The following is a 27721-nucleotide window of genomic DNA, read 5'->3' as shown; positions in this document are numbered from 1 at the left end:
GCTCCTTGCCTGCTGGTATTCATGCCCCTGTGTAGTTCCTCCCCACTCTGAGTAAGACCGGCTGGTGTAACTACTAGAAAGCTGTAGCTATGTTGGAGTGGGACTTCCATCGAGTTCTTTCTTGGATCACTTATTCTGAGAGAAACAGCTGCCCTAGGATCCCTAAAGAAAGGTCCACAGAGAGATACTGAGACCTCCTGCCAACAGCCAGCACCAGCATGCCAGTCATGTGAGTGAGTCAACTTCAAAATGGATCCTTTGGACTCAGTCAAGCCTTCAGTGACTGTTCCAGCCGATATCTTGTCTGCAACCTACAGTTCTTATGACAGAATCCAATACAGAACCACTCAGCCGAGCTGCTCCTTCATTACAGAAACCGTATGAAATAATAAATATTTCTTATTGTTTTAATAGCTAAGTTTTAGGATAATTTGTTATACGGCAATAGATAATGAATACAGTCAGGAATATCTTGGTGGTTGATTGCCCAACACCAGGACTGTTGAAGGTGAAATATTCATTCATCCAACCCACTTTTGTCAAATGCCTAGTCTGTGTCGAGTTCTAGGGATCCAAAGATGAACTTGGCTCTGGGCATATGAATCAGCCCCTTCCAGAGAAAGCTGAAATGCACCGAGCAAATTCTTGGCTCAGCCTGAGGATCTGCTTTCAGGCCAAGCTGGCAGCTGCCCGGCACCTGTGCCCACTCTTATCTGCCTGCTTGGTTTAATCCCAGTTCCAAGGAAGCACAGCTGCTGGCAGTGATAAATCAATGCCCTCGGGGGCATCAAGGTGAGAAAAAACAAGCCCCGGCGCCTGTGAGCACTGACCCCCCTCCCCACCAGCCCATTTTGCCCTCCCCCCGATCTGTTTTTCCTAGGGAGTCAGGCTCTACCCAAATTAGGTCACAATGCTCCTTATACCCATCCCAGAATGAGGAGAAGGGGGCATAGGTACAAGGTCCACGTTTCTCTGGTGGCAAGTGCCCTCTCCTTACCCCCACCCTGGGCTGGAATAAGAGAAGAGGCTTGGCAGCTGCAGCATCCTGTGGCTGCCCTGTCCTCCTCCAGAGCTGTGGCAATAAAAGCACAAGGAGACAGGGGGGAAAGATGAGCAGGGCTAATCGTGCCCTTTCCCTGAACTGAATGCCCTCCAGGACCTTTGCTGCTGGCCTTGAACGTAGGGCCCAGTCCTGCAGAAGGAAAATGACGTGCCTTAATTAAATGTTTCAGTGTCTTGACTCAGCCCTTTACATGCTTTCCTGGCCCTGGGCCTGGGCTAGGGACCCTGATTTCCAGCACAGTGCCCTTCCTTCTCTCCCTGGGCTTCCATATCCCTAAGGGGACTTGGCCTCAGTGCTGAGTTAATGCCTCCACTTGTAAGCAGTTGTATCAGAGTAGCCAGGCCTGGGTTGGTGAGGAGGTTCTTTTGGATTTCTCTCCCCACTGGGGGTCAGTGCCTGTTCTTATGAATCTGGAATGGGTGGCGATATGAACATGAAGGCCTTGGGGACCTGTGGTCATGATGTGGCAGCTATGTGGCTCCCACATGATAAACACGTCTTCTTATATAGGGCTGAGCCAGGAGGCTGATCAGGGCCAAGGGGGCTGATGTGGAGGCATCGTGGGGAGGATTCTGCTCTGAGGCTCTGAGTCTCCCACTCTTTTTGCCCTTCTTCCTTACCTCAGGTGGGAGGGGGAGTTCACTGGAAATGGGGTGAAGGGCAGGCATCTGTTTCCATGAGGCTGCTACATGGGGTCCTCCCTACCCCATGCCCTGGGCTCTGAGCAGAGAAACTTTAAGTCTCGACTTGGAAATGATGAAATGGAGCCCTGAGAAAGGCCACTGATAAATCCAAATGCCCTTGGGCCCTTAACACCCTGGAAGTCTCTTGGGTAGCAGCAGGTCCCAACTGGGAAGCCTGTCTGATGACTTCCTGTTTTTGTTTTTGTTTTTGTTTGTTTTTTTCAGGCATGGCTGTTCTGCTTCAGGTGCACCTGGGTGAGGAATAACACCACCTCCTCTCCCCAGTCCAATGTTCCTGAAAGTCGCTCCACTTCCCCTCCTTTCTTCCAACTCTGCATTCCCTTCTCCTTCCATGAGGAAGTCAGGACTGGAACCACAAGCCATTTTACTGGATTCCAGAATATCAGAGCTGGGAGGGAATGTAGAGCTCATCGATTTCAAAATGCCTCACTTGATAGATGAGAAAACTAAGGCACAGAGAGAGGAAGTGACTTGCCCTTCATACTCAGCATCAGGACTTATCGGTATGTTCTAATGCCAACAACGCTGATGCAATCTCTGTTACTAGCAGTCTATACTTGTCTTTGTGGTGTCTTTTCTCCTCTCAAACATCACCTTCTTCCTGATATCGAGGTGTTGAGCTATGGGTGTGAGACATGAGTAAGGCCCAGAGGCGGGGGGTACTCAGGAAAGAAGAGTGAGGGTAGCATGAGCTTTGGAGTAAGACTGCCTGGAAACAGTGCATGCACAGTACAAATGTGGGGAATAAATGGGCGAGTGAGTTGATATTAATCTTTCAGTCTTGAGAAGTTTTTCCTGAGCCTTAGCTAAAAATGAAGATAATATTTCCCTCATAGGACTATTGCAGGAATTAAAATTTAAGCGAAACAATGTATGTAAACCCTCTAAACAAAGCACCAATCCCATCATATGCCATCTACACAAGGTAGGTGTTTTATTGATAATGAACTTGAACGGTCTGTGAAGTTATTCGTAATACACAAGGAGCATAATTATCCTGGCTACTTGCTTCTGTAATGGCAAATTGATTTTATTTTATGTGTTGGTCTGATTGATTTTTAAGCTGAGTCACAAAAGGTGCTTAGGGCTTGCTCAGATTCTGTTGAAAAAAGTGTCATGACTGTTAAGCAAATTCTCCCATAGGCACGGGAAAAGAGTGCAGCAGTATCTACTGGGGACATGCCAAGCTAACTCTGAGGTAACCCTTTCCCTTGAAGAGGTCATCATCAAGTGAGACCGACAGTGGAACCTTACACTACAGTGACAATTGCTTTCTCCTTGCGGACCCAGCCTAGAAGCCAATGTGCTACTTTACTGACTGGCCCCAGTACTGACCAGAACCAGCCAAGTTCTCCCCAGAGGATGCCGACTCACATCTATGCATACACCTGACGTATGCCCTCACCACGGCGAATGACAAGATCGCCCCCTGTGAATGGAATGATGTTGATGTCCTGTATCCTCAGTACTGAGCCCTGAAAGAATGGTCAGGGGAATTGAACCCACAGTGAATGGGAGACAGGGAGGGATAATGCCGAGCCCAAAGTCAGTCCCTGATTCATTCTCAAATATCATGAGATTCTGGCAGGCAAAGTCCTTTGCAGGTAGTTTCTTCCTGAAAAAGAAGACATAGATGTTTGATACACACAATGGTGTAAACACTAACACGGGCAGGTGGGGAGGAGCCTTGCCTTGGGGGCTTTAGAGGTCATACTTGGCAGCTGCCCATTTCCCACAGTTGAGAATGAAGGGGCAAGAGTCACTTTCCACAGTGTCTGCATCCTACAGGCTCACAGAGATCTCACTTAAATGTGCCTCTTTGTTTCTGCAGTGACAGAGATCTGGTCAACTGGCTGGCCATTGGCAGCGGGAACTTTGGCGCTTGAAAGTAAGAGTATTTCCATGGCCAGGGGATGAGGGTGAAAAGCAAGAGAAAGAGTGCTTGAGGCTGGGGTGGGAAACAGTGGTGCCACAGGACAGCTGGAAATAGATATTGCAGGGGGAAAAGAGGCTGGTGCCTGCAAGGAACCGACGTCTTCTGGTGGTAATGGTCGGCAGCAGCAGACGTGGAGAGATAAGCAACGGTAAATGGAGACTGGGCAGTCAGACACTCAAAGGATTGTAGAAAATGACAAATAGAAGAGAAGGGTCTTGGGGAGGGAGAAGCGCCCCGGCCAAGGAGAATGCAGAGCCCTGGCCTGGGTCATAGGCTTGTCTTCTGGGAAGCAACCGGAAAGGATCGGGAGCCTCATAGGCATGTAGGCTTGGAGTCGGACAAAGGAGATTGTAAGATGAGACCTGACTTGCATGGACAGAGTTGCCCAAGTCAGTGGTAAGTCACTAATCATGAAAATGTTGCATTTCCATGATTATTTTTTTAATTGGATAGCGCAAAATTATTTGACACAGAAAGAAACTTGCCCCTGTCTCTTCTTCCCTTCCCCGGTTCTCCAGAAATAGCCGTCTTGGAAGTGCAGCATTAGAACGAGTTGCAGTGACTGTTTTTATCCTTGTTCTAATGGCTAAGTAAACGTGCTGGCAGTTGCCTATCAACTAGCTGGCTAATTCCCACCTATGGTATTTGACCCATATGTCTTCTGCCCGAAGTATCCATTCCACCAACATAGCTTTTCCTTATCTTGCCCACATATCACTTAAATAAAAAATCTTGAGAGGTTAGGGGCACCTGGGTGGCTCAGTCGGTTAAGCGACCAACTTCGGCTCAGGTCATGATCTCACAGCTTGTGAGTTCGAGCCCTGCGTCCAGCTCTGTGCTGGCAGCTCGGAGCCTGCAGCCTGCTTCCGATTCTGTGTCTCCCTCTCTCTCTGCCCCTTCCCTGCTTGCTCTATGTCTCTCTCTCTTTCTCAAAAATAATAAACATTAAAAAAATTTTTAAAAATATGTATTTTAGGCTATAAAGATACTGACTATGGCAGGGGAACTGAATATCTTAGATATTACAGCACCTTCAAGTATAGGACTCAGAATATATTTAATAGTACATTCTCTGAGGGTCAGAAGGGCTCATTAAATGTATTCACAGACTGTAAATTACACCTTAATTTTGGAAACAGCAAATATTAAAAAATGAACATCTTAGGGGCGCCTGGGTGGCGCAGTCAGTTAAGCGTCCGACTTCAGCCAGGTCACGATCTCGCGGTCCGGGAGTTCGAGCCCTGCGTCAGGCTCTGGGCTGATGGCTCAGAGCCTGGAGCCTGTTTCCGATTCTGTGTCTCCCTCTCTCTCTGCCCCTCCCCCGTTCAGGCTCTGTCTCTCTCTGTCCCAAAAATAAACGTTGAAAAAAAAATTAAAAAAAAAAAATGAACATCTTAGAATCAAAGAATATCTGAACCACTGCCCCTAATAAAAAAAAAATGCACATGCACCTTTGATCTTACAAATAGAGAAATACTATTCAGTGGTATACTGAAGAAAACACATTTAAGTTAAAAACACTTATCCTTTGATTAAACTAATGCTTTTCTTGTTCATCTTAAGTGTAAAAATCCAACAGGGGTTATTATGAAGAGCATAATAAAAACTGATATCAGACACGGCGTGGGAGGATCCCCAAGGGGTGCTCATGTTTTTTTTTTAATTTTTTTAACTTTTAGTTATTTTTGAGACAGAGAGAGACAGACCATGAACAGGGGAGGAGCAGAGAGAGAGGGAGACACAGAATCTGAAACAGGCTCCAGGCTCTGAGCTGTCAGCACAGAGCCCGATGCGGGGCTCGAACTCACGGACCGTGAGATCATGACCTGAGCCGAAGTCGGATGCTTAACCGACCAAGTCACCCAGGCGCCCCGGGGTACTCATGTTAATGCAGACCAACTCTCTGCCTAGATTCACCACCATGGTTTCCAGGTCTGTCAATCACAAAATGCTCATCTGTTCTGTCACTGACTTCCTTTGTCACCCTGCATTTGATGACATTGAATATTCAGTGTGATTTACCATCTTGATTAAGGTCAGAATGGAGCACTCTTTCTGTATCTTCTTATAGAGAAGCTAGTGCCCTTGTGGATTTTCTATAAAAGTTTCATTTCCCCGGGGAAAGTAAAGGGTGCTGCCCTCAGGACACTGGGTAAGGCATTTGGGGTTGCAAGCAACAGAAACACTTTCTGGCTAGCTTAAGCCAAAACAGAATTTATTGGAAGGATACAAGTATCTGTAGGAACCCGAAGAAGGAATCATTAAATTGAGAGAGGGGAACAATTTATTATATCTTTCCTCAGGAAACATTTATCGAGCACCTTCTATAATCCATGCACTATGCAGCACTTTGGAGATAGAGCAGCGAACAAGACAAACATGACGCCTGCTTTTGTGGGGCTTATAGTGGAGAACCCAGAGGGGGAAAAAAAGAAAAGAATAAGAAAAAGAAGAAATAGATGGGATGGTCCGGGGAGTCCTCTCAGAGGCAATGGCATTACCTTTGAGCTGTGATATGAAGAAGTAAATGGAATCAAGCATACAAAGGATAGGAAGAAGAATGTTTGTAGGAAATGGCAACATGGTAACAGCATCCGCAAGGGCCTGGAGGCAGGAAAGGGCTTAGCCCGCCATGCAAAACTGGGAGGAGAGAACTGTAAAAGGGAGGGTGAATTCATAGCAGGCAGGGTCATTTCTAGACTCTCTGCCAGGAGTTCCTGGGCTTTGTCTCCAGGATTATCATTAGACATAACTCAGATTCTAGGATCTTAGAGTCTGTATCTCTTTCATTCAAGGTATACTTCACCAGAACCTATCCTCATGTTTTAGGGACCATTTCTAGAAATTGGGAATTGCTATGAACTAGAAAGTAGCCCAAGAGGCACTTACTTTAGAAAATACACGATGAAGATAGCCACCAAAATCCCTTTCTCTTTTCTTTCCAGGAAATGCTAGAGGCTTTCGAAGAAGAGGCTAAAGAAACAGGATATCCCAGACTGCTTAGCACAGCAGCTGTATCTGCTGACAAGGGAAACATTGATGCAGGAAATGAAATTGCAGAGATTAGGAAGTGAGTGCACTGGGTCTCTCGGGGCCCCCAAATCCTGGAGCAGAGATTCCTAAGCTTTTTAGGTGGAGAACATCCCACCAAGTCGTCCTGTGAACGTTGTAAAAGGAGATTTCGAAATGAAACAAGCAAGCTTAGCTAATAGAGTCTCTTTGGAAAATAGGGTCGGGAGGCTATAAGGGAGGAAGAATTTATGCAAATCATCACCGGAGGAACCATGAACTTCTTGCCAGCTACAAGCCCTCAGGAGCTTGGGCTTAACCTGCCTCCTGACCATGACAACTGAATTGGTCCCATTCTTGACTTGGACAGGAGCCAATGCAGCGTAACAAGTTTCAATCCCTCATCTGCACACTAGCCCAACCAATCCCAGTTAACCGAGTTTCAATTCCTGTTTTGCATGAAGGACCTAAATGACAACTGCTCTCAGGGCCTTTTGCCTTCATAATTCTGCCTGTCCTTTGTCTTCCTCAGAGCACGAGTCGGGTTTCTACCTGAATCCATGTCTCCCAAATTACAATTCTAATTACCCAAATAAATGCCTGTTTGCATAAATTGTCAGTGAATTCTTTCTAGGTCAACAACGTAATGTTGAGAGAGTTGGTACCTTCATCTGCCAAAGAGGTTAGTGACTCTGAAATACGGCGGTGGCCCCTTTAACTTGTCAACATGCTGGACTTTGGGGAGGAGAGGAACAAGGTTCAAGACATGGCAAATACTTATAATAGCAATCCTCATTAGCAATTTCTTTTGAAAGAGGCTGTAAAATGAAGAAAACCGTTATTGACAAAGCAGTAAGAGAGTTACTCACCTGTGATTCCCATGGACCTAGAGACATGTTTTTGAGACACATGTCCTAACACTTCACATTTCCTAACCTTCTGCTTTGAGTTTACCCTGTTTCTTTCAAGAGGTAGAGGAAACATCTTGTTTAGCCATGGGGGGGGGGTCACCGAAGATAAACTGTTCCCTGGAGGCCGTCAGGAAGCACATTGGTGGGACCATATGGATATCTGCTTGACATCATGAATTTCCCCACTGCTACCATTTCTTGCTCCTAAATTGTCTATAAGAAAATGCCCCCAAGATCCTGATGGTTCCAAATGTCTTGTTCCAGGATCCTAGGTGGTTCAGTTGGTTGAGTGTTGGACTCTGGCTCTGACTCATGATCTCACAGTTTGTGAGGCCAAGCCCCATGTCAAGCTCTGTGCTGATAGTTCAGAGCCTGGAGCCTGCTTTGGATTCAGTGTCTCCCTCTCTGTCTGCCCCTCCCCTGCTCATGCTCTCTCTCTCTGTCTCTCTCTCTCTCTCTCAAAAATAAGTAAACATTAAAATTTTTAAAAAGGATCCTTGATTTCATCAGTGTGATGACCTATGACTTCCACGGTAACGGGACAGATGTTCAGGATACAACAGTCCCCTGCACGTGGAATCCAAGGATCAAAGTGGCACCATCATTTCAACTCTGTAACCAAGAAAAGCCTCAAATCATAGGCAGAGGGGATAGAGGGAGGGGATTGGGGAGAGTTTGTTTTTTGGGAAAGCGGCTTTCTCTTGGGGGATTTTGTTAATCCAATGAGACAACGATTGGCAAGGCAATAATGCCTGTAAAACCTTCTTCAGGAATATGTCAAAAAGTACTGCAGAAACAATGGTTTCTCTGCACAGAAGCTCATCTTAGGGTTCCCTATGGGAGGACTTTCTGGCTCAGCACTTCTGATCCTCAGTCTCTGTCCCAGTCTCCGGTCCTTCCGTGTGCGAGGCTGGCTTCTGGACGTACTATGACATAACTGACACGACTAATTCAGGAATTACAATACCCTGAGGAAAACTCTGTCATTCTCTAATCTCTCTCCTCTTGCTATGCTTCTACTCTTGAGATCCAATATCCTGGCCCCTCACAGCTCTGAGCACAAGCAGCCTGGGGAAAATGGCTGTGGAACACTTTTCATTAAAAAAAAAAAAAACGATCTGAATTTCCTTTTTGGGTTTTGAAATGTGTGCTATCATCTTTCCCACAGCCCCAAAGCAAACACTCAATTCTATTCCATCCGTGGAAATCGCTGGAGAAGGATTCCAATAGTCTAGCCCAAGGATGGCAAATAATTGGATCTCCCTTCCAACTTGAATTGATTGCATTCACACTCAAATCCTGGGCTGAAAATTCAGAGACCATTGTCATACTAGTACTAAAGATTTTCTGTAGTCATTGGCACCTTCTCGGGTCTTTGGTATATTCAGACACATGCAGATTTGTCACCTTTCTGCTAATTACTAAGTGGGCACTAATGACCTTTCAATTAAAAGACAAAGTGGACCACACTTAGTGCCGATCCTGAAGGAGTTATTTCAGTCAGTATTGGAGGGAAAGGGCCTCTCAGAACAGAATGTCTAGGTAAGTACTTTGAATGTGGCTGCTGTGAGTTCTGATCTTTATATCCCGAGACTAATTTGGAAGGCTTCAGAGAATCACTCAGATAAGAGAGTAGACTCAATCCACTAGCCTCATGGGGAGGCCTCTGCATACTTCAGGCCTGTCTAAGGAGCCAGTAAAGGAGCTTATTTTGATTCCTGTTGTGTCCCCAGTCCTCGCCACTCAGACTCAACTTATACAAGGACTGACTAATGAAACAGATGATGTAATGGGAAGTGGGGAATTTTTGGTTCTGTGAAATATGCATCAATTGGGAAAGGCAAAGAAATCCAGACTTGGCCAGTCCATGCCAGGAACTCAGAAACTTAGATGCACTCTTAAAACATGTTTTACCCTGCCTTTAAATATCCCTCTGTATGCAGCAAGTTCAAGTAGAAGCCCAAGCAAGCCCAAAACCCATTCCAGTCCTTGATGTGTAGAGGCCAACAGCCCTTCTTCCCAATGCTAGTGGTAGAATACATAAGACTGGAACCTGGGAACGAGAGCGTGAGGACAGGGACCCACGAGTAGGTCGGTAAAGTGGAGCCACCCCACTGAACACTCGGCAGGAACCCCCAGGCCCGTCTACGTACGTACGCACACGACAAACCAGCACATGGAGACAGAGCTCTGCAGCGGTCTTTTTCCTCTCACACGGTAGTTATGAGCCCTCTCCCTCCCCGGGCCCCATGCTGGCAGAGGAGAGAGCACAGCAGTGCAGGGGGAAGAGCGACTCTGTCCTCAGTCCTGGATCTGTGGTCAGGAGGACCGCGTGAACGCAGTCACAGCTCCTCAGTTGTAAAACAGGCTTAGGTAGGCCACGCGGTTCCGGTGCTTTCTGAAGTCCTTGTCAGTGGACAGCTGCAAGGAAGGAGTATTGTCTGGGTCAATATTCTAATGAGAGCCCTCCACCTCTGGTCTTCCTGGCTCCTCGCTGCTGGTGTGGTCCGGCTGAAGCCCACCCCAGAGGAGCCTCGTCTCAGGGATGCTGTCAATGTTTGCATGTACAGCTACTCTCTGTCACCTTCCTCTGCTGCTGTCATGCTAGGAATTGTTTTCTACTTGACAAATCTCTGAGAAGAGCTGGTGAACTTCTCAAACACAAAGATTATGTGTTTAATTCCACCATGTTACTCATAGGTCTAGCTGCCATGATGTGGATGCATTAGGCATTTAATACGTAGTTGTAGAATTAATCCAAGGTTCCTCTTTAAAAAACCCGGCACACCCAGAATTATGATAACTCACATGGATTGAAAGTTTATTATTATTATGTTATAGGTACTGTGTTAGATGCTTCTCTACCTTATCTCTATCTTTACAACCTTATCAGATGGATTCTATTATTATACACATTTAAAAAAATTTTTTTTTTCAACGTTTATTTATTTTTGGGACAGAGAGAGACAGAGCATGAACGGGGGAGGGGCAGAGAGAGAGGGAGACACAGAATCGGAAACAGGCTCCAGGCTCTGAGCCATCAGCCCAGAGCCCGACGCGGGGCTCGAACTCACGGACCGCGAGATCGTGACCTGGCTGAAGTCGGACGCTTAACCGACTGCGCCACCCAGGCGCCCCTATTATACACATTTTAAAGAAAAGAACACGGAGACTTAGAAACATTTTCCAAGAAAATTGCCCAACACTCTTTGTTGTGTTGGAAACAGCACTTAGGACGGACATAGGGGCCAAGAGTCAACATTTTCACTTCCTTCATGCAACCTTGAGAAAGTTACACCCACTCTCTGATCCTTGGATTTCTCATGAGACAGGCAAAGACCTTGACCCTCTGCCCCACAGTTGCACACATGCCGAATGGCTTCCTGAAGCACTTGGTCTACAAGGGCCACGTGCTCAGCCCTGCTCTTCCTCCTGTGTTCAGTTCCTCCTTGCTGAGCACACCCTCGCCACACCAGCCTCTCTCTTCATTCCGCCCACCGGTTCCTCCCCAGCTTACAGCCTTCCCATTTGCTGTTCCTGCTGCCTGGGAAACCCTGGGCTTCCCAGGGCCCAGATCTTCACAGGCCTGGCACCATCTTGTCACTCGGACTTCAGATCACGTGTCTGTTCCCCTAAAGACCTTTCTGGACATCCTTGCCAAAGCAGCGCCATCCATCCAATCATCCGGTTACTGTCTTCATAGCATATCGCCAGCTCACCACACTGCCTGGTGTGCCCATGACAGTCTTAGCTTGTGGCTACTGTTTTGGTGTAATTAATAAGTTCACTCTCAGAAGTGTCACTGTCTGATTACTCAATTGTATGGTAACTGTCCTAATTACCATTGATGTTTTCATGTTTATTTACTTCTCATCTGTCTGGACTCTAGAGTGTAGGGTCCAAGGAATGAGGAGCCTTGCGTGATGGGTTTAACTAAGCAAAACCTCGGGAACCCTTAAAAGTGCCTGGCACGTTTATAAACATTGACTGAATGAACCACTGTGAATTAGAATTCTACAATGCCAGAGATCTGGAAGGTAAGGGGTTGGCTCTTTAAAGATGGACGGGTGGTTTCTTATTGAGCTGGCGTGGTTTGGATGGAGCCTCTCCGTTGTACGTCCTTTCCTATCTCTGTTTGTTTTAGCACTCCAGGAAAGAGGAGACATACCCAGGATAATAAGTGTCCTTTGAGTCTGTCCTAAATCGAGGCAAGAAGGTATTAAATGGAGCAAAATTTTGTTTGTGTTTTTGCTCCCGAGGGTGTGCAGTCTGGTACATGCCAGGGTAAAGCATCATGTGCTTTTTTTCAGAAAAAATAAACAGGTTAGAGGGTGATACATATATATACATATACAGCCGCAAAGTAGATAAGACAGAATTATCTTCTTTCTGCTTTTGGGAAGGGACAATTCTTTCTCTACCATTCCAAGTCTTCCATTGGACTGAGAATCAAATTTACGTAAAACAGATTTACAGAAGTAAAAAACTCAAAGTTTCATTAAGTCACTTGGGGGCCTAATAATGAGATTGAAACCTAAAGAAATGATCAAGGCAGGCAGTGTCTGTCCATTTTAGAGTGAGAAAATAAGGTTGTGAGGGACTGATAGGATAAAGAAAGCAGGTGTTCAGAAGCCTTAGAGACTTGTAAGCAGAATTCAGGCTGAGGTAATAGATTGGAAAAAATAACAAAGTTTGTTTTTACAGCTTTCTCACCTTTAAAGTCCCTATCTCTGGTGATAAGGATTTCCTTATACTTCTTAGTACAGGGAGGGTACTTAAAAAAAATTTTTTTTTAAGGTTTGTTAATTTTTCAGAGACAGAGAAGGACAGAACGTTAGCGGGGGAGGGACAGAGAGAGAGGGAGACAAAGAATCTGAAACAGGCTCCAGGCTCTGAGCTGTCATCACAGAGCCCAACGTGCGGCCAAATCATGGACCACGAGATCATGACCTGAGCCGAAGTCAGACGTCCAGTGGACTGAGCCACTCAGGTGCCTGTAGGGAGGGTACTTTTAATACAGGAGATCGGTTTCCTGCTCTCAGGGGGACAGAGGGGGATCTGAATTTCCTTCTACCAGCTGTTTGCTTAAGCAACTTTTATTTAAAATAATATGTCAAAATGGCATATTTGGGGGCAACCTGCCCTTGGCGTCCACACTGTTCATGTATCACCATGGTTTCACTACTGCAGCTATAGATTTAAGCCTACAGTAGGGAGAAACCCAAGATGAGGGTGGGGTTCAGCTACCTAAAGACACATATGCTGAGGCTGTAGAAAGACACCTATAGGCGGAAAGGGACCAAGGTGACTCCTTGCACCTGCTGTGTCTGTCATCCCACCCAGAGATTTCTTAGATCCAGTATCCCTCTCCTTGGGCTCATGTGTCAGAAAAATGTTGACCAACAGATTAGGATCCTATACTGAAGACATTTGGACTTGAAATCCAATCACACAAAAGGGCTAAAAAGTAAGAATTTGTTTTTTAACTTACAAGAAAATAGGGTGCATATAAACAAAGCTTCTGTAACATCATCTGTGTCAGCCCTGAAATCCTGTCTTGGAGCCATTTCTTTTGAGAATTATTTCCCACTTTCCCGGGACACTTACACACATTTGAGATGCTAACACCCAAGGTTTTCATCTTGGATTCTCAGAAGCTTTGGTCTAAATGTCTATTTTAGTGACATTTTAGTGATGACACTTAGTACATTTAGTGATGTACCTCTGGGAGCAGCCAGTGGCTGGTCTGTGCTTCACTGACATTTCATCTCATGCTGAGGAAACAGACTCTGAGAGCTCATGTACCAATATCTCGCTGCAAAGAAGCCTTGGTAAGTGCAGTAAGGGAGCCTGGAGTGTTAAGGAATGGCAGCTGGCCAGGGGCACAGATGTACGATCAAGTCCCAGGAACGCCTGGCAAGGATTGACGCGGATGGGCAAGGGGGCAGGACGAGAGCTCCACGGGCATGAGTAATGAGCGGGCACCGGTTGTCTCCGCACAGGAAGGTGATCTGTGGACACCATGTTAGGAGCTGTTGTCACTTTCTCATTTGACTTTGAAGAGTTACATAAAGGGTTCCCAAACCCTGTTTTTGTTGAGTTAGGAATATTGCCACCAGGGGGCAGCAGCATACAGGGTTACATTTTCTCTGCAGGTGGGAAGAAAAACTAGGAGAATGGAAGAAAAGCAATTAGAATATTTTTGTTCAGAAAATTCAATCAAATATAAATCTCTATTATTATTGTTAAAGTCTTCAGTTTCATGCACATTGAAGCAGAGAGAGCATAGGCGCCCTGGGCTTGGAGGAGGGTCTGTGCTGAGATACAGGTTGAGTTCAGACAAACCAGACTTGAAGTCCCAGCCCTGTTTTTTTATTAACTATGTGATCATGGGGGTAGTTGAATCAGCCTCTAAGGGTGTTACAATGGTTAAGTTAAATTTGTGTCCAGTGCAAGCCAATAAGTGAGAGTTATTGTTATAAGCATATCTTCTGTAGAACTTCAAGTTTCTGTTTAAGAATTTCTTTCTATAAGGAAACATTAAATCATAGATATGAAATTGGAGACTCTTTGGCTTTGTGCATAGCCCAGAGGCTTCAGGAGTAGATTCATGACAAAGTTCCTGCCTCTACAACTTTATGTAGGGAATCATTTTATAAACTGGCTACTTTTACCACATGCTTCTAAAACACTACAATCTAGAAGCTAGTAAAGTGTGTATAGAAGGTATTAAGTGTGTCATTTCCAGGATTAAAAAAAATTAATGGTTCCTTAACTCTTTATGGAATATAGCCCATGTTGCTTAGCATGGCATACCGGGTCTGCCTCACCATCTGGTCACGTCTGTGTAGACACCTAGTGCTGTGCTCCAGGAGTTTGATACGGGTGCTCCAAGGTGTGCTCCATCAGTATGGAGCATGATAACAAATAGTTCAATGGACTAGAAGTTAAAATACTGTGGATACTGAACACACACTGCTTTAATACAGTTTTGCAGAATCAAGAGTATTCCGATTTTAGCATTACAGGCCTTTCCACTGCGATGGGTCCTGAGTAGAAAATAATTTCCAGAGCGACAGTTAGCATGATGAGGACCGCTCAGCCCCAGTGCAGGTTCTTGGGCTGGGTCCTGGCTTCCGAGGAGCCATGTTGAAAATTGCTCTTCTGGCCACGCTGGTCACGATGTTCTCTGATTTCATCACATCACTTCACTCCTGGGTGCCGCTGTCCAGGCTTTGCTTCTGCCGCCAGTGGATTTTCCACTTTCCTTACTTTCTCAACTACCATCTGGCAAGATCCTTCCTCAAATGTTACCTCTTCTCTGAAGGCTTTTCCATCCTTCCAGAAGCTATCACTCCTTGTCTCTGCTTGCTTTATCATACTGTTCTTCTCCCTCTTGTTCACTCAACACATATGTGAATGCTAGGGTGTCAGTCATTTGACAGGATGCCGACTTTGCATACAAGGACCATTTCTGATTTTATTTTGTGCTCCCAGAGCTTAGCACAGAGGTGAGCAGAGAGTAGATATTCCATAAGTGTTGGCTGATTGTGAACTAAGAAATAGAAAATAAAGATCAGTGTCATGGACTGTGAGAATCGCATTCAGGAGACTATAGATGAGTCTGATGAGAGGAACAAGAAGGAAAAGGGGAAGAAGTGGAGAGTCTATTGTAAATCTCCCAAAAGCACATGGACTTTGGAGTCAAAGCACAAATTGTTCCATTGTTTTGGCAGAAGTTGCCAGCACCCATTTCCCAGTAGATGTGGGCACCAGGATCCCTTGTCCCCAGTGTATTTCACATTTGCTATCACATCCTAATCTGTGAATTCCATCAACAAAGCCACTAATCGCTTTTTAAATTGCCAACAGAAAGAATATTAAAGGCCATGATATTTCCAGAGGGAAAAACAAACAGAATCAATGAACGTGTAGGGCCACAAGCTGGTGTAAAGGTTAAGAAGCCTACGTGCCTAGAGGTGAAAAGTGCAGGGAGATGGAGGTATAAAAGAGAGATCCAATCTCTCTCTGTGTGTCCCAACCCTTGGGTCTGCCACTGTGTTCTACGTGTCTCTGGGCCATTGAGATCAGCACAATGAAGATCCTGGTCTTGGTGTTGGTTTGTCTACACCTCTCGGAGGGTGTGGAAAGGTGTGTATGGGGATTCAGCTTCATCGTAAATTCCAGGGAGAATCACAAGCTAGGGTAGAGCAAAGGCCTTCCCCTATAGATCTCATGGAAAGGCAGTCAGATTGTGTCATGATACATGTACCCAAAAACCACAGGGAGTGAAGACTTACAATGGATGGATGGGTGGATGGATGGGTGGACGGATGGTGTGTGTGTGTGTGTGTGTGTGTGTGTGTGTGTGTGTGTGTTGTGAGATGAAAGGTGGGTTGGTGTTTTGTTGGCTAAGAAAAAGGGATACAGGATATATGTCCCTAGTTTACAGGAGGGACTTTGGATAAATGGAAATTTATTCTGTGTAAGCCATATGTAAGCAGAAAACCCCAAATACATATTGCAGTGCATTTTCATGCTGGAAATGCTGGAGTGACTGCAGTGGTCAGAACTCACTAAAATCCAGGAGGATTTCTTATAAGAGGCTCTTCTTGGGTAGAGTATAAGAAGGTTTGAAAACCCACATCAGATCAATGAAGGCATTGCTTTCATGGGGAAGGTAAAGGTCACTCCTTTTGCCCTATTCTCTGCAGAATCATTCTGAAGAAAGGCAAGTCCATCCGTCAGGTGATGGAAGAGCGGGGTGTACTACAGACTTTCCTGAAGAACCACCCAAAGGTTGATCCAGCTGCCAAGTATCTTTTCAATAATGATGCTGTTGCTTATGAGCCCTTCACCAACTACCTGGATGTAAGTGAGGGTCGAGGTGGTGTCCATAACTCTTGGCTGATAACTATTCTCAGATACTCATTTAGACCTCTCATTAGCTCTGATTTTGGACTTTTTACTAAACCCAAGTCTCTCCTTCCTCAGGAAAGTATCCGGAGAAGTTATGAGTTGGTACCATTTAACACTATCACATTCCCTCTCCTTCCTTCTTTCCTGTCATTACTGGCTCACTCTCTAAAGCTCCATTTACATGGTTAGGAGATTCCGAATGACCATGTTCCAGTCAATTGAGCAATCGAAAGGAAGTCCTAGTGATGAGCTGTAGGGGAAAGAGGGAAAGCACAGGCAAAGTGGCCAGGCAGAATCTCCAGTAGCTCCAGATGCTATGCAGCTCCCCATTTGGGAACATACACTGGTGCTCAGAGCAAGTATTTGCATGTTCTTGAGACTGCAGTGTCTGCTCAGGACATCTCAACACACTGGTGTCCCATGGACTGTTTTTAGTGAGATGTTACATGAGTGTCAGATCTAGGAATCTCCTATTTCAAATTCCACTTTCTATAGATGGTGGATAAAGAAGTAGGTCAGTGACATGACTGGCCAAAATTCACTGAGAACTCAAATTGTGTCTCAGTGAAGTTCTCTTGATTTCCATGCTACCCTCATTTTTGATTTCCTGGCACCTTGGCTACTATGTGACCAGAGGGAGAAGAATGGTGGGGAAATACTTGACACTGGAAGAGAAAAAGGGACATCGGTGTGTGTGTGTGTGTGTGTGTGTGTGTGTGTGTGTGTGAGAGAGAGAGAGAGAGAGAGAGAGAGAGAGAGAGGGAGGGAGAGAGATGTGGGGAAGATGGGTTGTGGGAGACATAGGAGACAGCATCAAAGGAAAAGACTTCAAAAGGGAATGGCTAGAGAAGGTGCAAGGTCTTAGGACATGTTTACACAGCTGAATGTGGCTGCAGCTCCTAAGGAACGACTAGAGACATTAACATTGTCCAGGGCCGGATCCTCCTTCACACCTGACCCTTCCTAGTGTTATAGAAACCAGTTAACTCGAAATTCAACCTTGGAAAGCTAAACCATTAGATTCATTAACACACTTGCTTAGCTGACTTTATGCACATAGCCTTTAGCAATTATCCTAATACAAGGAAGCTTCATTCTGGAGTCGGGGCCTCATTCCGACTCGAGTATGAGGACCTTCACTTAACTGCGCTTTGTTTACGGACTCATCTTTTGCAACTCCGGCCATACTCCCTGCAACAGTGGATGAACACTGGGAAAGGAGAAAGTGATTGCTTCTCCAGCTTTGCATGTTCGGGCATAAAATGGTAAATCCATGGAGGTATCACCTGATACAAAGTAGAAAACAGTTTGGAAGAAGAAATTGTCTTGCCAGACTCAGCTAGTCAAAGGTTTGCAATTAGGGACAAAAGTGGGGAATATTGAGAGAATCTGACTCCAGATGGAAAGAAGAACCTGTTGGAGGAGAAGCTACTTACTCCCCCAAGGAAATTATTTGGGAAAAATGTGGCTTCTAGTGAGTCAACTTCTTCCCTATTCTTAGGACAAGATTTGGCTGCTTAATACGGGTGATAAACTGTTCTTTGCAGAATTACTACTTTGGAGAGATCAGCATTGGGACACCACCACAAAATTTCCTGATCCTTTTTGACACGGGTTCATCCAACCTGTGGGTGCCCTCCACCTACTGCCAGAGCCAGGCCTGTTGTGAGTATACCACCATCGCCACCCACCCACAGATAGGAGCAGAGGGCGACGCAGAGTCGGGATTAAGCACAAGCCCATCATCCAAGTCGAGAGTTCTTGGTGCATGTCCATGATCTCAGCCTCCTTAAATTCAGAACATCTGGAAATCTTGCTCTTGGTCTGTATTTCACAAGTGCTGCATCTCTAGAAAGCGAAAGAAGTAGACCAGGGCTTCCATTCCTTTCTCTATTGATCCCTTTCCTCAGCTCTCTCCTGTGGGCCCCAATTCCTGGCACTTTTGAGTTGACCCATGCTTCAGGAAATGGTAGGTTGGAAGGAATTGGGGCAACATCTGTTTCCCAAGGGGACAGACTTTTCTGGGTCTATTGATTGCTTTCAGCCCAGAGTCTGAGGCTGAAGCCCAATCCCAGGCTTGGTCTGATGGTCCCAGGCCGTGTATTTTGGAGAGCCACGAATGCTGTATATGTATTTTGGAGAGCCACAAATGCTGCTAATATTTAATTCTGTTTTTCCACAGCCAATCACAACAAGTTCAACCCCAGAACGTCTTCCACCTTCAGAAATAGTGAGCAGACCTATACACTGGCCTATGGTTTTGGAAGCCTGACTGTGCTCCTGGGATATGACACTGTGACTGTAAGTGCTGTTCTTATCCTCCTGTGGGTCTGTCATTTGGCTCCCCTATTCTAGAGCCTTAAGCTGTCAACGATATCCATGATTACTAATTAGGTACAAATTCCCAGAAGCTGATTCTTGGAAAGAACACCACTGGCCACGTAATTAAACCTCTCTCCCAAGACCGGGATAGCCCTACTTTACATTGCAGGCTCTTTACATTGTGCCTCCCCATGACTTTGCTCCCTGGTCTTAACTGTCCTCTTCAACCACCTGGAGCACATCTGCTTCCTCCTCCACATGACTTCACTCTGGATATTTGAAGACCTTCCTTTCACTATTTTCTTTTCTTTACATCAAGCACCCATGGGTCCTATGTCATTCTTGCACATGGACTGTTCAATATAAAACCAGCCACTGTCCTTACACTGTCCTTGGAAATGAAAACTGCCACCCCAGAAAACAATGGCCTCTACTTCCCCAACACCCACATTCCTTCCAAGACACACATGGTTGGGTCATGTTGTCATCCCTTCATTTTCCGTGCCCCACCCTAGGATTGAGCTAAGCGTGAAAGAAGCCAACTTCTTCTCCCTAAAAAAGGGTCTAGGTTCCATTCCCTGGACACCTAAGTCTATGTAGGATTTGTCCACCTAAATTGTGAATCTTTTCTTTCTGCTTGTCCCAGGTCCAGAACATCGTCATCCACAACCAGGTGTTTGGCATGAGTGAGAATGAGCCCAACTACCCCTTCTACTATTCATACTTTGATGGTATCCTGGGAATGGCCTACCCCAACCTGGCGGTGCAGAATGGCCCAACCGTCCTTCAGAGCATGATGCAGCAGGGCCAGCTCACCAGACCCATCTTCAGCTTCTACTTCTCTCGGTGAGAACCCTTGCCCTGGGTGGGTAGGTGCAAATGAGTTGCTGTAGGGGCTTTCAACAAGTCAACATCACACAGAGCCCAGGTTTTAAAGTTTCCTGACAAGTATAACTTGCTATATGCAATCAATGCATTTCTGAACATTTATTATTTCATTTTGCAGGGGATTTTATTTAAATACACTAGAAGAATATTTTTTAAAGGTTATTTATTAATTTGAGAGAGAGAGAAGGAGAGATGAGAAAGGGAGGGACAGAGAGAGAGGGAGAGAATCCCAAGCAGACTCCACACTGTCAGCACAGAGCCCGATGCAAGGCTCAAACTTGTGAACTTGAGATCATGACTTGAGCTGAAACCGAGAGTTGGATGCTTCACTGACTGAGCCACTCAGGTGCCCCTAAATGCACTAGAAGAATTTTTAATTCAGGCCATAAGTCATAAGATGACTCTTTTTTAAAAAATCAACTGGGGGAGCCTGGGTGGCTCAGTCCGTTAAGCGTCTGACTTCAGGTCATGATATCACACTCCGTGAGTTCGAGCCCCACTTTGGGCTCTGTGCTGACAGCTCAGAGCCTGGAGCCTACTTCGGATTCTGTGTCTCCCTCTCTGCCCCTCCCCTGCTCATGCTCTGTCTCTCTCTGTCTCAAAAATAAATAAAAACATTAAAAAAATAAAAAAAATGAACTGTAGTCCCTCACCTTTTGATTAAAAAATTTGAAGTTGTTGTATTAGATTTGTAACAACAGTAGAGCCATAGAACTAGCCTGATGATCATTTGGTAATAGAGAGAACAACAATGAAATGATAATTACAATACACATCTGACTTTCCAAAGTGTTCTCATAGCAATTCTTATTTCAAAAATTCTATTGACTTCTTTTTGCCAGAAGGAAATGCAGGCTCAAAGGTAGTCACTATTGAGCAAGGTCACTCACTGACTCACTGGTAGGTGTGAGGCCATGATTCAAATGCAAATATGTTGGTCACAAATCCAAGACCTATCCTACTCTGCTGGTCTTGAGCTTTCATGGTGAACTTCATTTACTGATTTTTTCCCCAAACAATGATCCTTAGGGCACCTGAGTCCAAATGTTCAATGACTGGCAGGCCCAGGTTAGGGAACAGAAGAGGCCTGAATCCTCTTAACACCGTCTAGTTACCAACCTGAGCACGACAGGAGCATCCCCATCACCGCCCACTTGAGATCTCTGTCTGTCAGGCCCCCTCCAGGTACTCTCTGAGGGGTTTCTTCTTGTTCTCACTTTGTCCTCAGGAGGGTGTCCCTGGGAGGCTTTTAGAGTTTGTTTTCACAGGCCTGGTTTCCAATCCCATCGCCTCTTTTATGAGCATAGTCTGTGTTTCCAGTTCTCTGGTACGCTGGGTGTCCCTCCGAGGAGGCTCCTCTCCCTTATGCCTTAAGCCTGGCGGAGCCTGAAGAGCAGGTCAGAGGATGGTACCCCTCTTCCTCTGGTCCCACTGTGTGTGAAGGAGAGAGGGACAGTGAGAGGGGAGGGAGGGGCTGCCTGGCCATGTGTGTTGTGGGAACTCATGCTCTTCTCCTCTTCTCCCTAGCCAACCAACCTATCAGTATGGTGGAGAACTCATCCTGGGAGGTGTGGACACCCAATTTTATTCTGGTGAGATCGTCTGGACTCCTGTCACCCGGGAACTGTACTGGCAGATTGCCATTGATGAGTAAGTACAGAGGAAAGTTCCTATGGATTATGGACACCCCTAGAGTGGTCCCTCCAGTGTGACTCTATTTCCTATTCTTGTCATGGCATAAACCTCTTAAAGAGAATCAGCAAACCCTCAGGCTGATTATTCCTGGAGCTCAGTAGACTTTGGCATCTAGCTCTCAACTGAACTTTTTGACTTGGTCACTGAGCCTTGCCATGTCAGCAGGTTGGTCATTCCTAGGTCTCTGTGAATCTACATCTTTGTTCCTGGAAGCTTCCTTATCCCAATTAGCATAGTCTTTACCGCTTCCTTCATCAGGAAATGTAATAGCTGTCATGGGTGTTTTCTATGTGCCCAATGTGCTAAATATTTATTTAATATGTTATTGCATGTAATCTCCACTACAACACTATAAGGTGGTCAGCAGTATATTTCTTTGCATAGATAAAGAAATCAAGGCTCAGAGGTTAAGTGACTTATCCAAAGTCACACATTTCACACATTTCAAAATTTGAGCCCAAGCATATTTGATCCCCTAACCCACGATCATGAATCAGTTACTTCTACACCCCAAGCCTTCAGGAAATGTCCATCACTGCCAGATAAAGATACATGTCTTTGGCCAGTAGTCGAGACCATCCAACAGCTGAGCCCTACCTATCAGGACAGCCTTCCCACCACTTCCGGATGTGCAGCACAGACCTGACCATGTCCTTGCACCTCGCCATGACTTTCTTGCTTCTTCTCTTTTGACTATAACACGTGAAGTGGTCCTCGTGTCCTTGCACATCCTTCTGAGCCCAGATGAATTCCTACCTCCCTTGAAAAGGCCTCTCAGGGTCCCAGTCTCTCTTTCGGTCCCATAGTCTTACCAGCTTTCGTCCTAATATGTATCTCCTCATCTCTGGGTAAGTCACAGTGCAACTGGCCAGTGCAAAGGTAGAGAGACAGGTGAGCAGCTGGATGTCTGACAACTGGTTTCATGTTCCTGGAATAAAGGGATCTTTTCACTTGGACCAATTTCACTCACACTTTAAGTATTTCTTCTCAGAAAAATCCTCATCTGACTAAATGCCTCCCACATCCAGACTAGATCAAGCACTCACCAGGGCTGCAATCAAACTCCATCTGTGTGTTTCTGTTAATTCTGTTGTGTCTGTCTTGTTCACCATTATGTCCAAGTGCCTTAGTTCACCAAAAACACCCAAAATATACGTGGACTGAAGAGGAAGTGGAGAGTGGCAGAAAAAGCTGGATGAGGAAACAGGGACCGAATCACATAGAACCACGTTATAGAGATTACCAGCTACTGCCTTATGGTATTAGCTGTGGCTTAATGTATGGTGTTGTCACATGTCCATTAGAACGTGTTCTTTAAAAACATCAAATATAATTGACTCACCTTTATATCACCATAATTCTTATACGAATGCTTTGTATATAGTAGGTGCCCAATGTGTGTTTTTGAAGTGATTCCCAGCTCTAGCTCTTTGGCACTATGTGCCGGGCCGCATATAGGTAGATTAAAGAAGACAAGACACGCTCCCTGCCTCCCCAGAGCTTTCAGTCAGAGCTGGAGTAGTTACCAGAGCAAGACTGAGGATGTTACTCTGATAATCACAAAGACACAAAAATCACATTACGTGGATTGCAGTTCCGAGGTATGTCCTGAGTTTTGGGGAGAGGCATATTTTCAGAGGAGCAGGGTTGGCAGGTTAGGGTAAAAAGGCACTTCTTTGTGTCAGAAATGCTCGACTCTCTTTGTACTGGTGTTCCCCTCAGGTTTCTCATCGGTAACCAGGCCACCGGCTTCTGCTCCCAGGGATGCCAGGGCATTGTGGATACCGGGACCTTCCCACTGACTATTCCCCAGCAGTACTTGGACTCCTTTGTGAAGGCAACAGGAGCCCAGCAAGATCAGAACGGCGATGTGAGTAACCAGAAGCCAAGATTCCTCTGCACATCTAGGCAGCCTCAGCACAGGAGCCTAAGTGCAATGAGTTCATGAGAGATAGGAGGAGGGATTTGTGGGGAGCTGAGCCCCTGGCAGGACAGAACAGGTGGGGACACAGCATGGCCTTTCAGGAATGAACCCTCAAAGCAAGGAGGGGTGAGGGGAGGGAGTAACACCAACCAGACTGTGAGTATGGGCTGAATGGTTGTCAGGAGGGACGGCTGTTCCATTGCAGCCCTAGGAGCACATTTCACCTTGGTGTGGCCAGTGTCATTTGACGTGTGCCAATAGAGGCACATTTCCCCATTCCACCGAGATTTCTTTTTACCTAGAAATACTCCTTTGGCTTTTATCTGAGCAACCTCCCGTCCCCACCCCTACTCCCCTTGTACACACTTCTGCAGTTTGCTCCTCAAGCATGCAAGAGTCTCATTTAGTCAGACCAAATCTTGGCTCTTCAGGGTGTGAGTGTGTGTGTGTGTGTGTGTGTGTGTGTGTGTGTGTGTGTGATGAGTACGTGGACAGGTGCACACAGCAGGGATATGAATTGTGTGAGAGTGTGCTTTTACAGACTGGGCCTGTGTTTCTTCTCTGTAAGTTGCACTTTCTGAAGGTAGAAATCTGTTCTGGAATGAGTCTAACTCCTTACGGCCATACCAACACAACCCAAATCTGAGAGCTGAGATGTGTTCAGGGAGACCCAGGAAAGCAGAGCACCTGGTCAGTGTTGTGCCTGGGAATCGGGCCTTGCTTTCCATGCTCTCAAACAGCCTCTGCTGGAAGGTCAGGAAGGAAGTCTCACAGGGAAAGGGGGACTAGGGCCCTTTATCTGGGCCCCCCGTCTCCTGGCACGCTACAGCTCTGCCTCTTCTCTCTCTCAGTTTGTGGTCAACTGCAACTCCATACAGAGCATGCCCACCATCACCTTCGTCATCAGCGGGTCTCCTTTACCTCTGCCTCCCTCTACCTATGTCCTCAACGTACGTATGCACTCTGGGCTCCACAGACATGGGATTGGATGGGCCCAAACAGGAGTTTGGTATTCTGGGGAGTCACCAGCGGCAGGGCTGAGGGTGAACAAGAAGCCAGAGACCCCGCAGGTGTCATGGAATATAGGATGGGAACTTCCAGTGCGGAAAAGCCTTTATATGCAACTAGTTATATTGTCATATCCTTTGTCTCTTCAGAACAATGGTTACTGCACGCTCGGCATTGAAGTCACTTACCTGCCTTCCCCCAATGGGCAGCCCCTGTGGATTCTGGGAGATGTCTTCCTCAGGGAATATTACACTGTCTACGACCTGGCCGTCAACAGGGTGGGCTTTGCCCTCTCTGCCTAGACTAGTAAGAGGAAGCTGTCTCCACCCTCCCTGCAGGACTCTGGGGATTGCCCTTCTCTCTCAGCTGACAGCAGCATTTTAGGCTAGTCTGACCCTTTTGTGCAATAATAGAGTCTTACTTGCAGCAAATAATAAATTAATAATCTCCAAATGTCTTTGCTGTTCCTTCCAAATGTCTTGTGTTCTGCTTAGTTTATTCTAAATTGAAAGTTAGCCCCAGCTCCTCGGGAAATCAGTGAATTGACTAATGGGCAAGGACAGGGGAGCAGAGATCTCAGAGTGAGGATCCACAGCACAGACGTTAAGGGTGCAGTAGAACCTACATGAGGAACTGTGGCGGAGGCGAACTGCACTCCCAGCACTCTCCCTTCCAACACATTCTCCTCTCCATTCTTGAATGTTAGAGAAGAAAAAGAAACCTTAGTGAGCATTTCAAACTAATGCTGAATCAAATCTGATCAGACAACACAGTAGGTTTTGTTGTTGTTGTTTTTGTTTGTAGGTTAGCAACACAGCTTTAATGTATGTTGACATTATCTGATTTTTTCACAGACCCCCTATCACTACTGGTGCTCTCAGGCTGCTCACATACGCACTTTACCTGCCTGGGCCTGACTGCTTTTGAGTTTAGAAACCCCATCTCGTTTTACAGTGGGAGAAAGTGAGGTGTGGACAGGTAGTCATACAGTTAGTGTTAAAATCAGATCCAGATTCAAGGTATTAAATACTTTTATTGTGCTGCCACGTGATGAAGTCTGCTATGTACAAGCCATGGACGCATGCAATTATAAATGAGGCGTGGGGTTGGCTCCCTAGGGATTTTCTATCAAGTAGAGACTCTGGCTCCAGAGCAGTTTTCTGATGGAAGTAAGACCAGTAGCTGAACTTGCCCTTCACGGTAGGTTATGAGCAATCATCTGCAGTGGGTTCTTCGACCACAGTAATGCTGCCTTTGGGGAGCTAAGAACTGGTGTGGCTCTGGGACTCAAAATTGTTTCCGGAAATGTAATTAGAAAGATGTATCTGGGAAGAAAGATGCAAAGAATTCTCAGTCCAGATGTGCATGGGTGGTGGTGGTGGATGGAGGTGTGCCTTTCTCCACAGCATCGCATCATTCCCCTCTACCAACATACGGTGTTATCTTATGGAGCCTAATGTCTGCACTTTGGACATTGCTTTTTCTTTCTTGTGTTTCTCTTATGGGAGATACAGACTTTTTTGGCAATTCACAGAAACTTCCCGCAGCTTGAGGTCTATTCCACATTGTCTATCATTGTAGGATGGGGACAAGATTAATATGTGTGTTTCCCACCTGCCAGTATATCATGCTGTCCCCATCACACTAATAAAAATCTTGCCTGTCTGATTCTTGTATCTTATGTGATAGAGACTGGGGGACTGGGGAGAGAAAAAAAGAGAGTGCAGGAGAGACGGAGAGAGAGAGAGAAAGATAGAGAGAGAGAGAGAGAGAGTCCAGTGGGTCAAAAAAGGCAAAAGAAATGAGGTGTAATGGACATTTTAAGAAAGCGGGGGGGAGGTAAGGGGGAAGAGAGAAGGGATAGACACTATGGATGGGGGAGGTGACAATAGAGACTTGGAATTTGGAATTTCTTGGTGGAGATGTTTCACAACAACATCTGTGGAGGGGAACGTAGGATAAAGATTTTGAGAAATGTTGCCTGTGCTTACAAATTAGAGACTTTTTAATGTTCTTCAAGAGTAGAAAGATTGGAATTCCCCTGTAATTGTTTTTGGCAGTTATGTGCTTTTTTAAATGTGAATTCATGCAGAAAGTGGCCACATGGGACCCCAGCCTATATTTGGGTTATAATTGTAAAACAGGCTCTAGAGTTTTCCTTCCATTTGACTGTTTCTCATGGCATCATCACTGGTGAAGTATCATTAATTTATTCATAATAATTAATCAAAATCTCAATTTGTGTAAGCAAAATCTTCCTGATCCCAGACATCTTTCTGTTTGTCCCCTGCCTACCAGCCCCCACTCCACGTGGAGGTAATTACTCCCCCTTCCTTCCTCCCACAGCACTTTGTCCTGCTGACAGTGCACTAGAGTGCACTGTATTTTATCCATTGCACATCTGCCTCCCCAACTCGATTATGATCTGGAAGAAACAGAATGATTAGTTTTTTCTTTAAATCCCCAGATCCGACATGTGTTGCAAATGCCTGCTATGCAACCAGATTCATGACAATACAAGTGAGATCAAGGCTGTTACGGTGAATGGTGCCTGAGAGTGGCAGGAAAAGGGAAGGGATCACAAAGGAAACCGTGTTAGATTTCTCCTTGAGGTATGAGTAGGAACTGACTGGGTAGAGAGTGTGAGGAAAGGCCTCTCATGCAGAGACTGGCATAGGGCAGCACGGAGGCTGGAGACAGTTTGAGGAGTCGTAGAGCAGCAGGACATGTGAACTGGCTGGACACAGGTACCCAGAGAGGATAGCAGGAAGTGAGGCTGCCGAAGCGGGCTGTGGTCAGATGGGCAGGGCCTGCTAAAAGTCTGGACCTGATTCTCTAGTCAAGGGGACCCATACTGGGCTTTAGTGGAGAGACCTAGGATCCGATATTTGAGGAACAGGGCTCTGCTGGCAGGGGTCCTCTGCTGCTCCGCAGCCCACAGCTGGGGCTCCCCAGGTGCCAGCATCTGTACAGACTCAACCCTAGATGCATCATCTTCGTTCCTGGGAGAGCTTCTGCTCTAGAACTCTGGCCATTTTCCTAGGCTCATAACCACGGCTGAAACATCTAAACAGATATGAAAGACCTCTTTCTATCTGACTCACCAAACCAGAATTAGAGCCAACCTACAGCAGTGAGCTCTTGGCTTCCCCCCTTCTTAGCTCCACTCTGACTCTGCTCTTGAAAATGTCACCAGAAATGCCGGAACTGCTCTCCACGCCATCCTAACGGGAGGTTTTGATCGAGGCCTCCTCCTGTGTGCCAGCAGATCAAAGCCATGTTCGGAAGAATATTATCTTTTTGAGAAGATTTCATGAGTAATGATTTCACTGAACTTGGCCA

At 45.9% G+C, this 27721-nt stretch overlaps 1 protein-coding gene across 2 annotated transcripts; it reads left to right on the top strand.

The window, feature by feature from the left end:
• Positions 1-11111: 11111 nt before the first annotated feature.
• On the top strand, positions 11112-24836 carry LOC123600053 (pepsin B). 2 transcript variants are annotated; one of them, XM_045482428.1, is made up of 9 exons: positions 11112-11660; positions 16338-16494; positions 18090-18207; positions 18725-18843; positions 19511-19710; positions 21280-21402; positions 23170-23317; positions 24223-24321; positions 24529-24836. In XM_045482428.1, the coding sequence occupies exons 2-9, from the start codon at positions 16375-16377 to the stop codon at positions 24679-24681; spliced, it is 1080 nt and encodes a 359-aa protein (XP_045338384.1). In that variant the 5' UTR covers positions 11112-11660; positions 16338-16374; the 3' UTR covers positions 24682-24836. The 2 variants fall into 2 exon arrangements, with proteins under 2 accessions (XP_045338384.1, XP_045338385.1); XM_045482429.1 differs by lacking the exon at positions 11112-11660 and adding an exon at positions 15623-15774.
• Positions 24837-27721: the final 2885 nt, after the last annotated feature.

The sequence above is a fragment of the Leopardus geoffroyi genome, chromosome C1 (genome assembly GCF_018350155.1).
Source record: "Leopardus geoffroyi isolate Oge1 chromosome C1, O.geoffroyi_Oge1_pat1.0, whole genome shotgun sequence".
Taxonomy (NCBI): domain Eukaryota; kingdom Metazoa; phylum Chordata; class Mammalia; order Carnivora; family Felidae; genus Leopardus; species Leopardus geoffroyi.
This window is presented reverse-complemented; position numbering and strand designations above follow the sequence as displayed.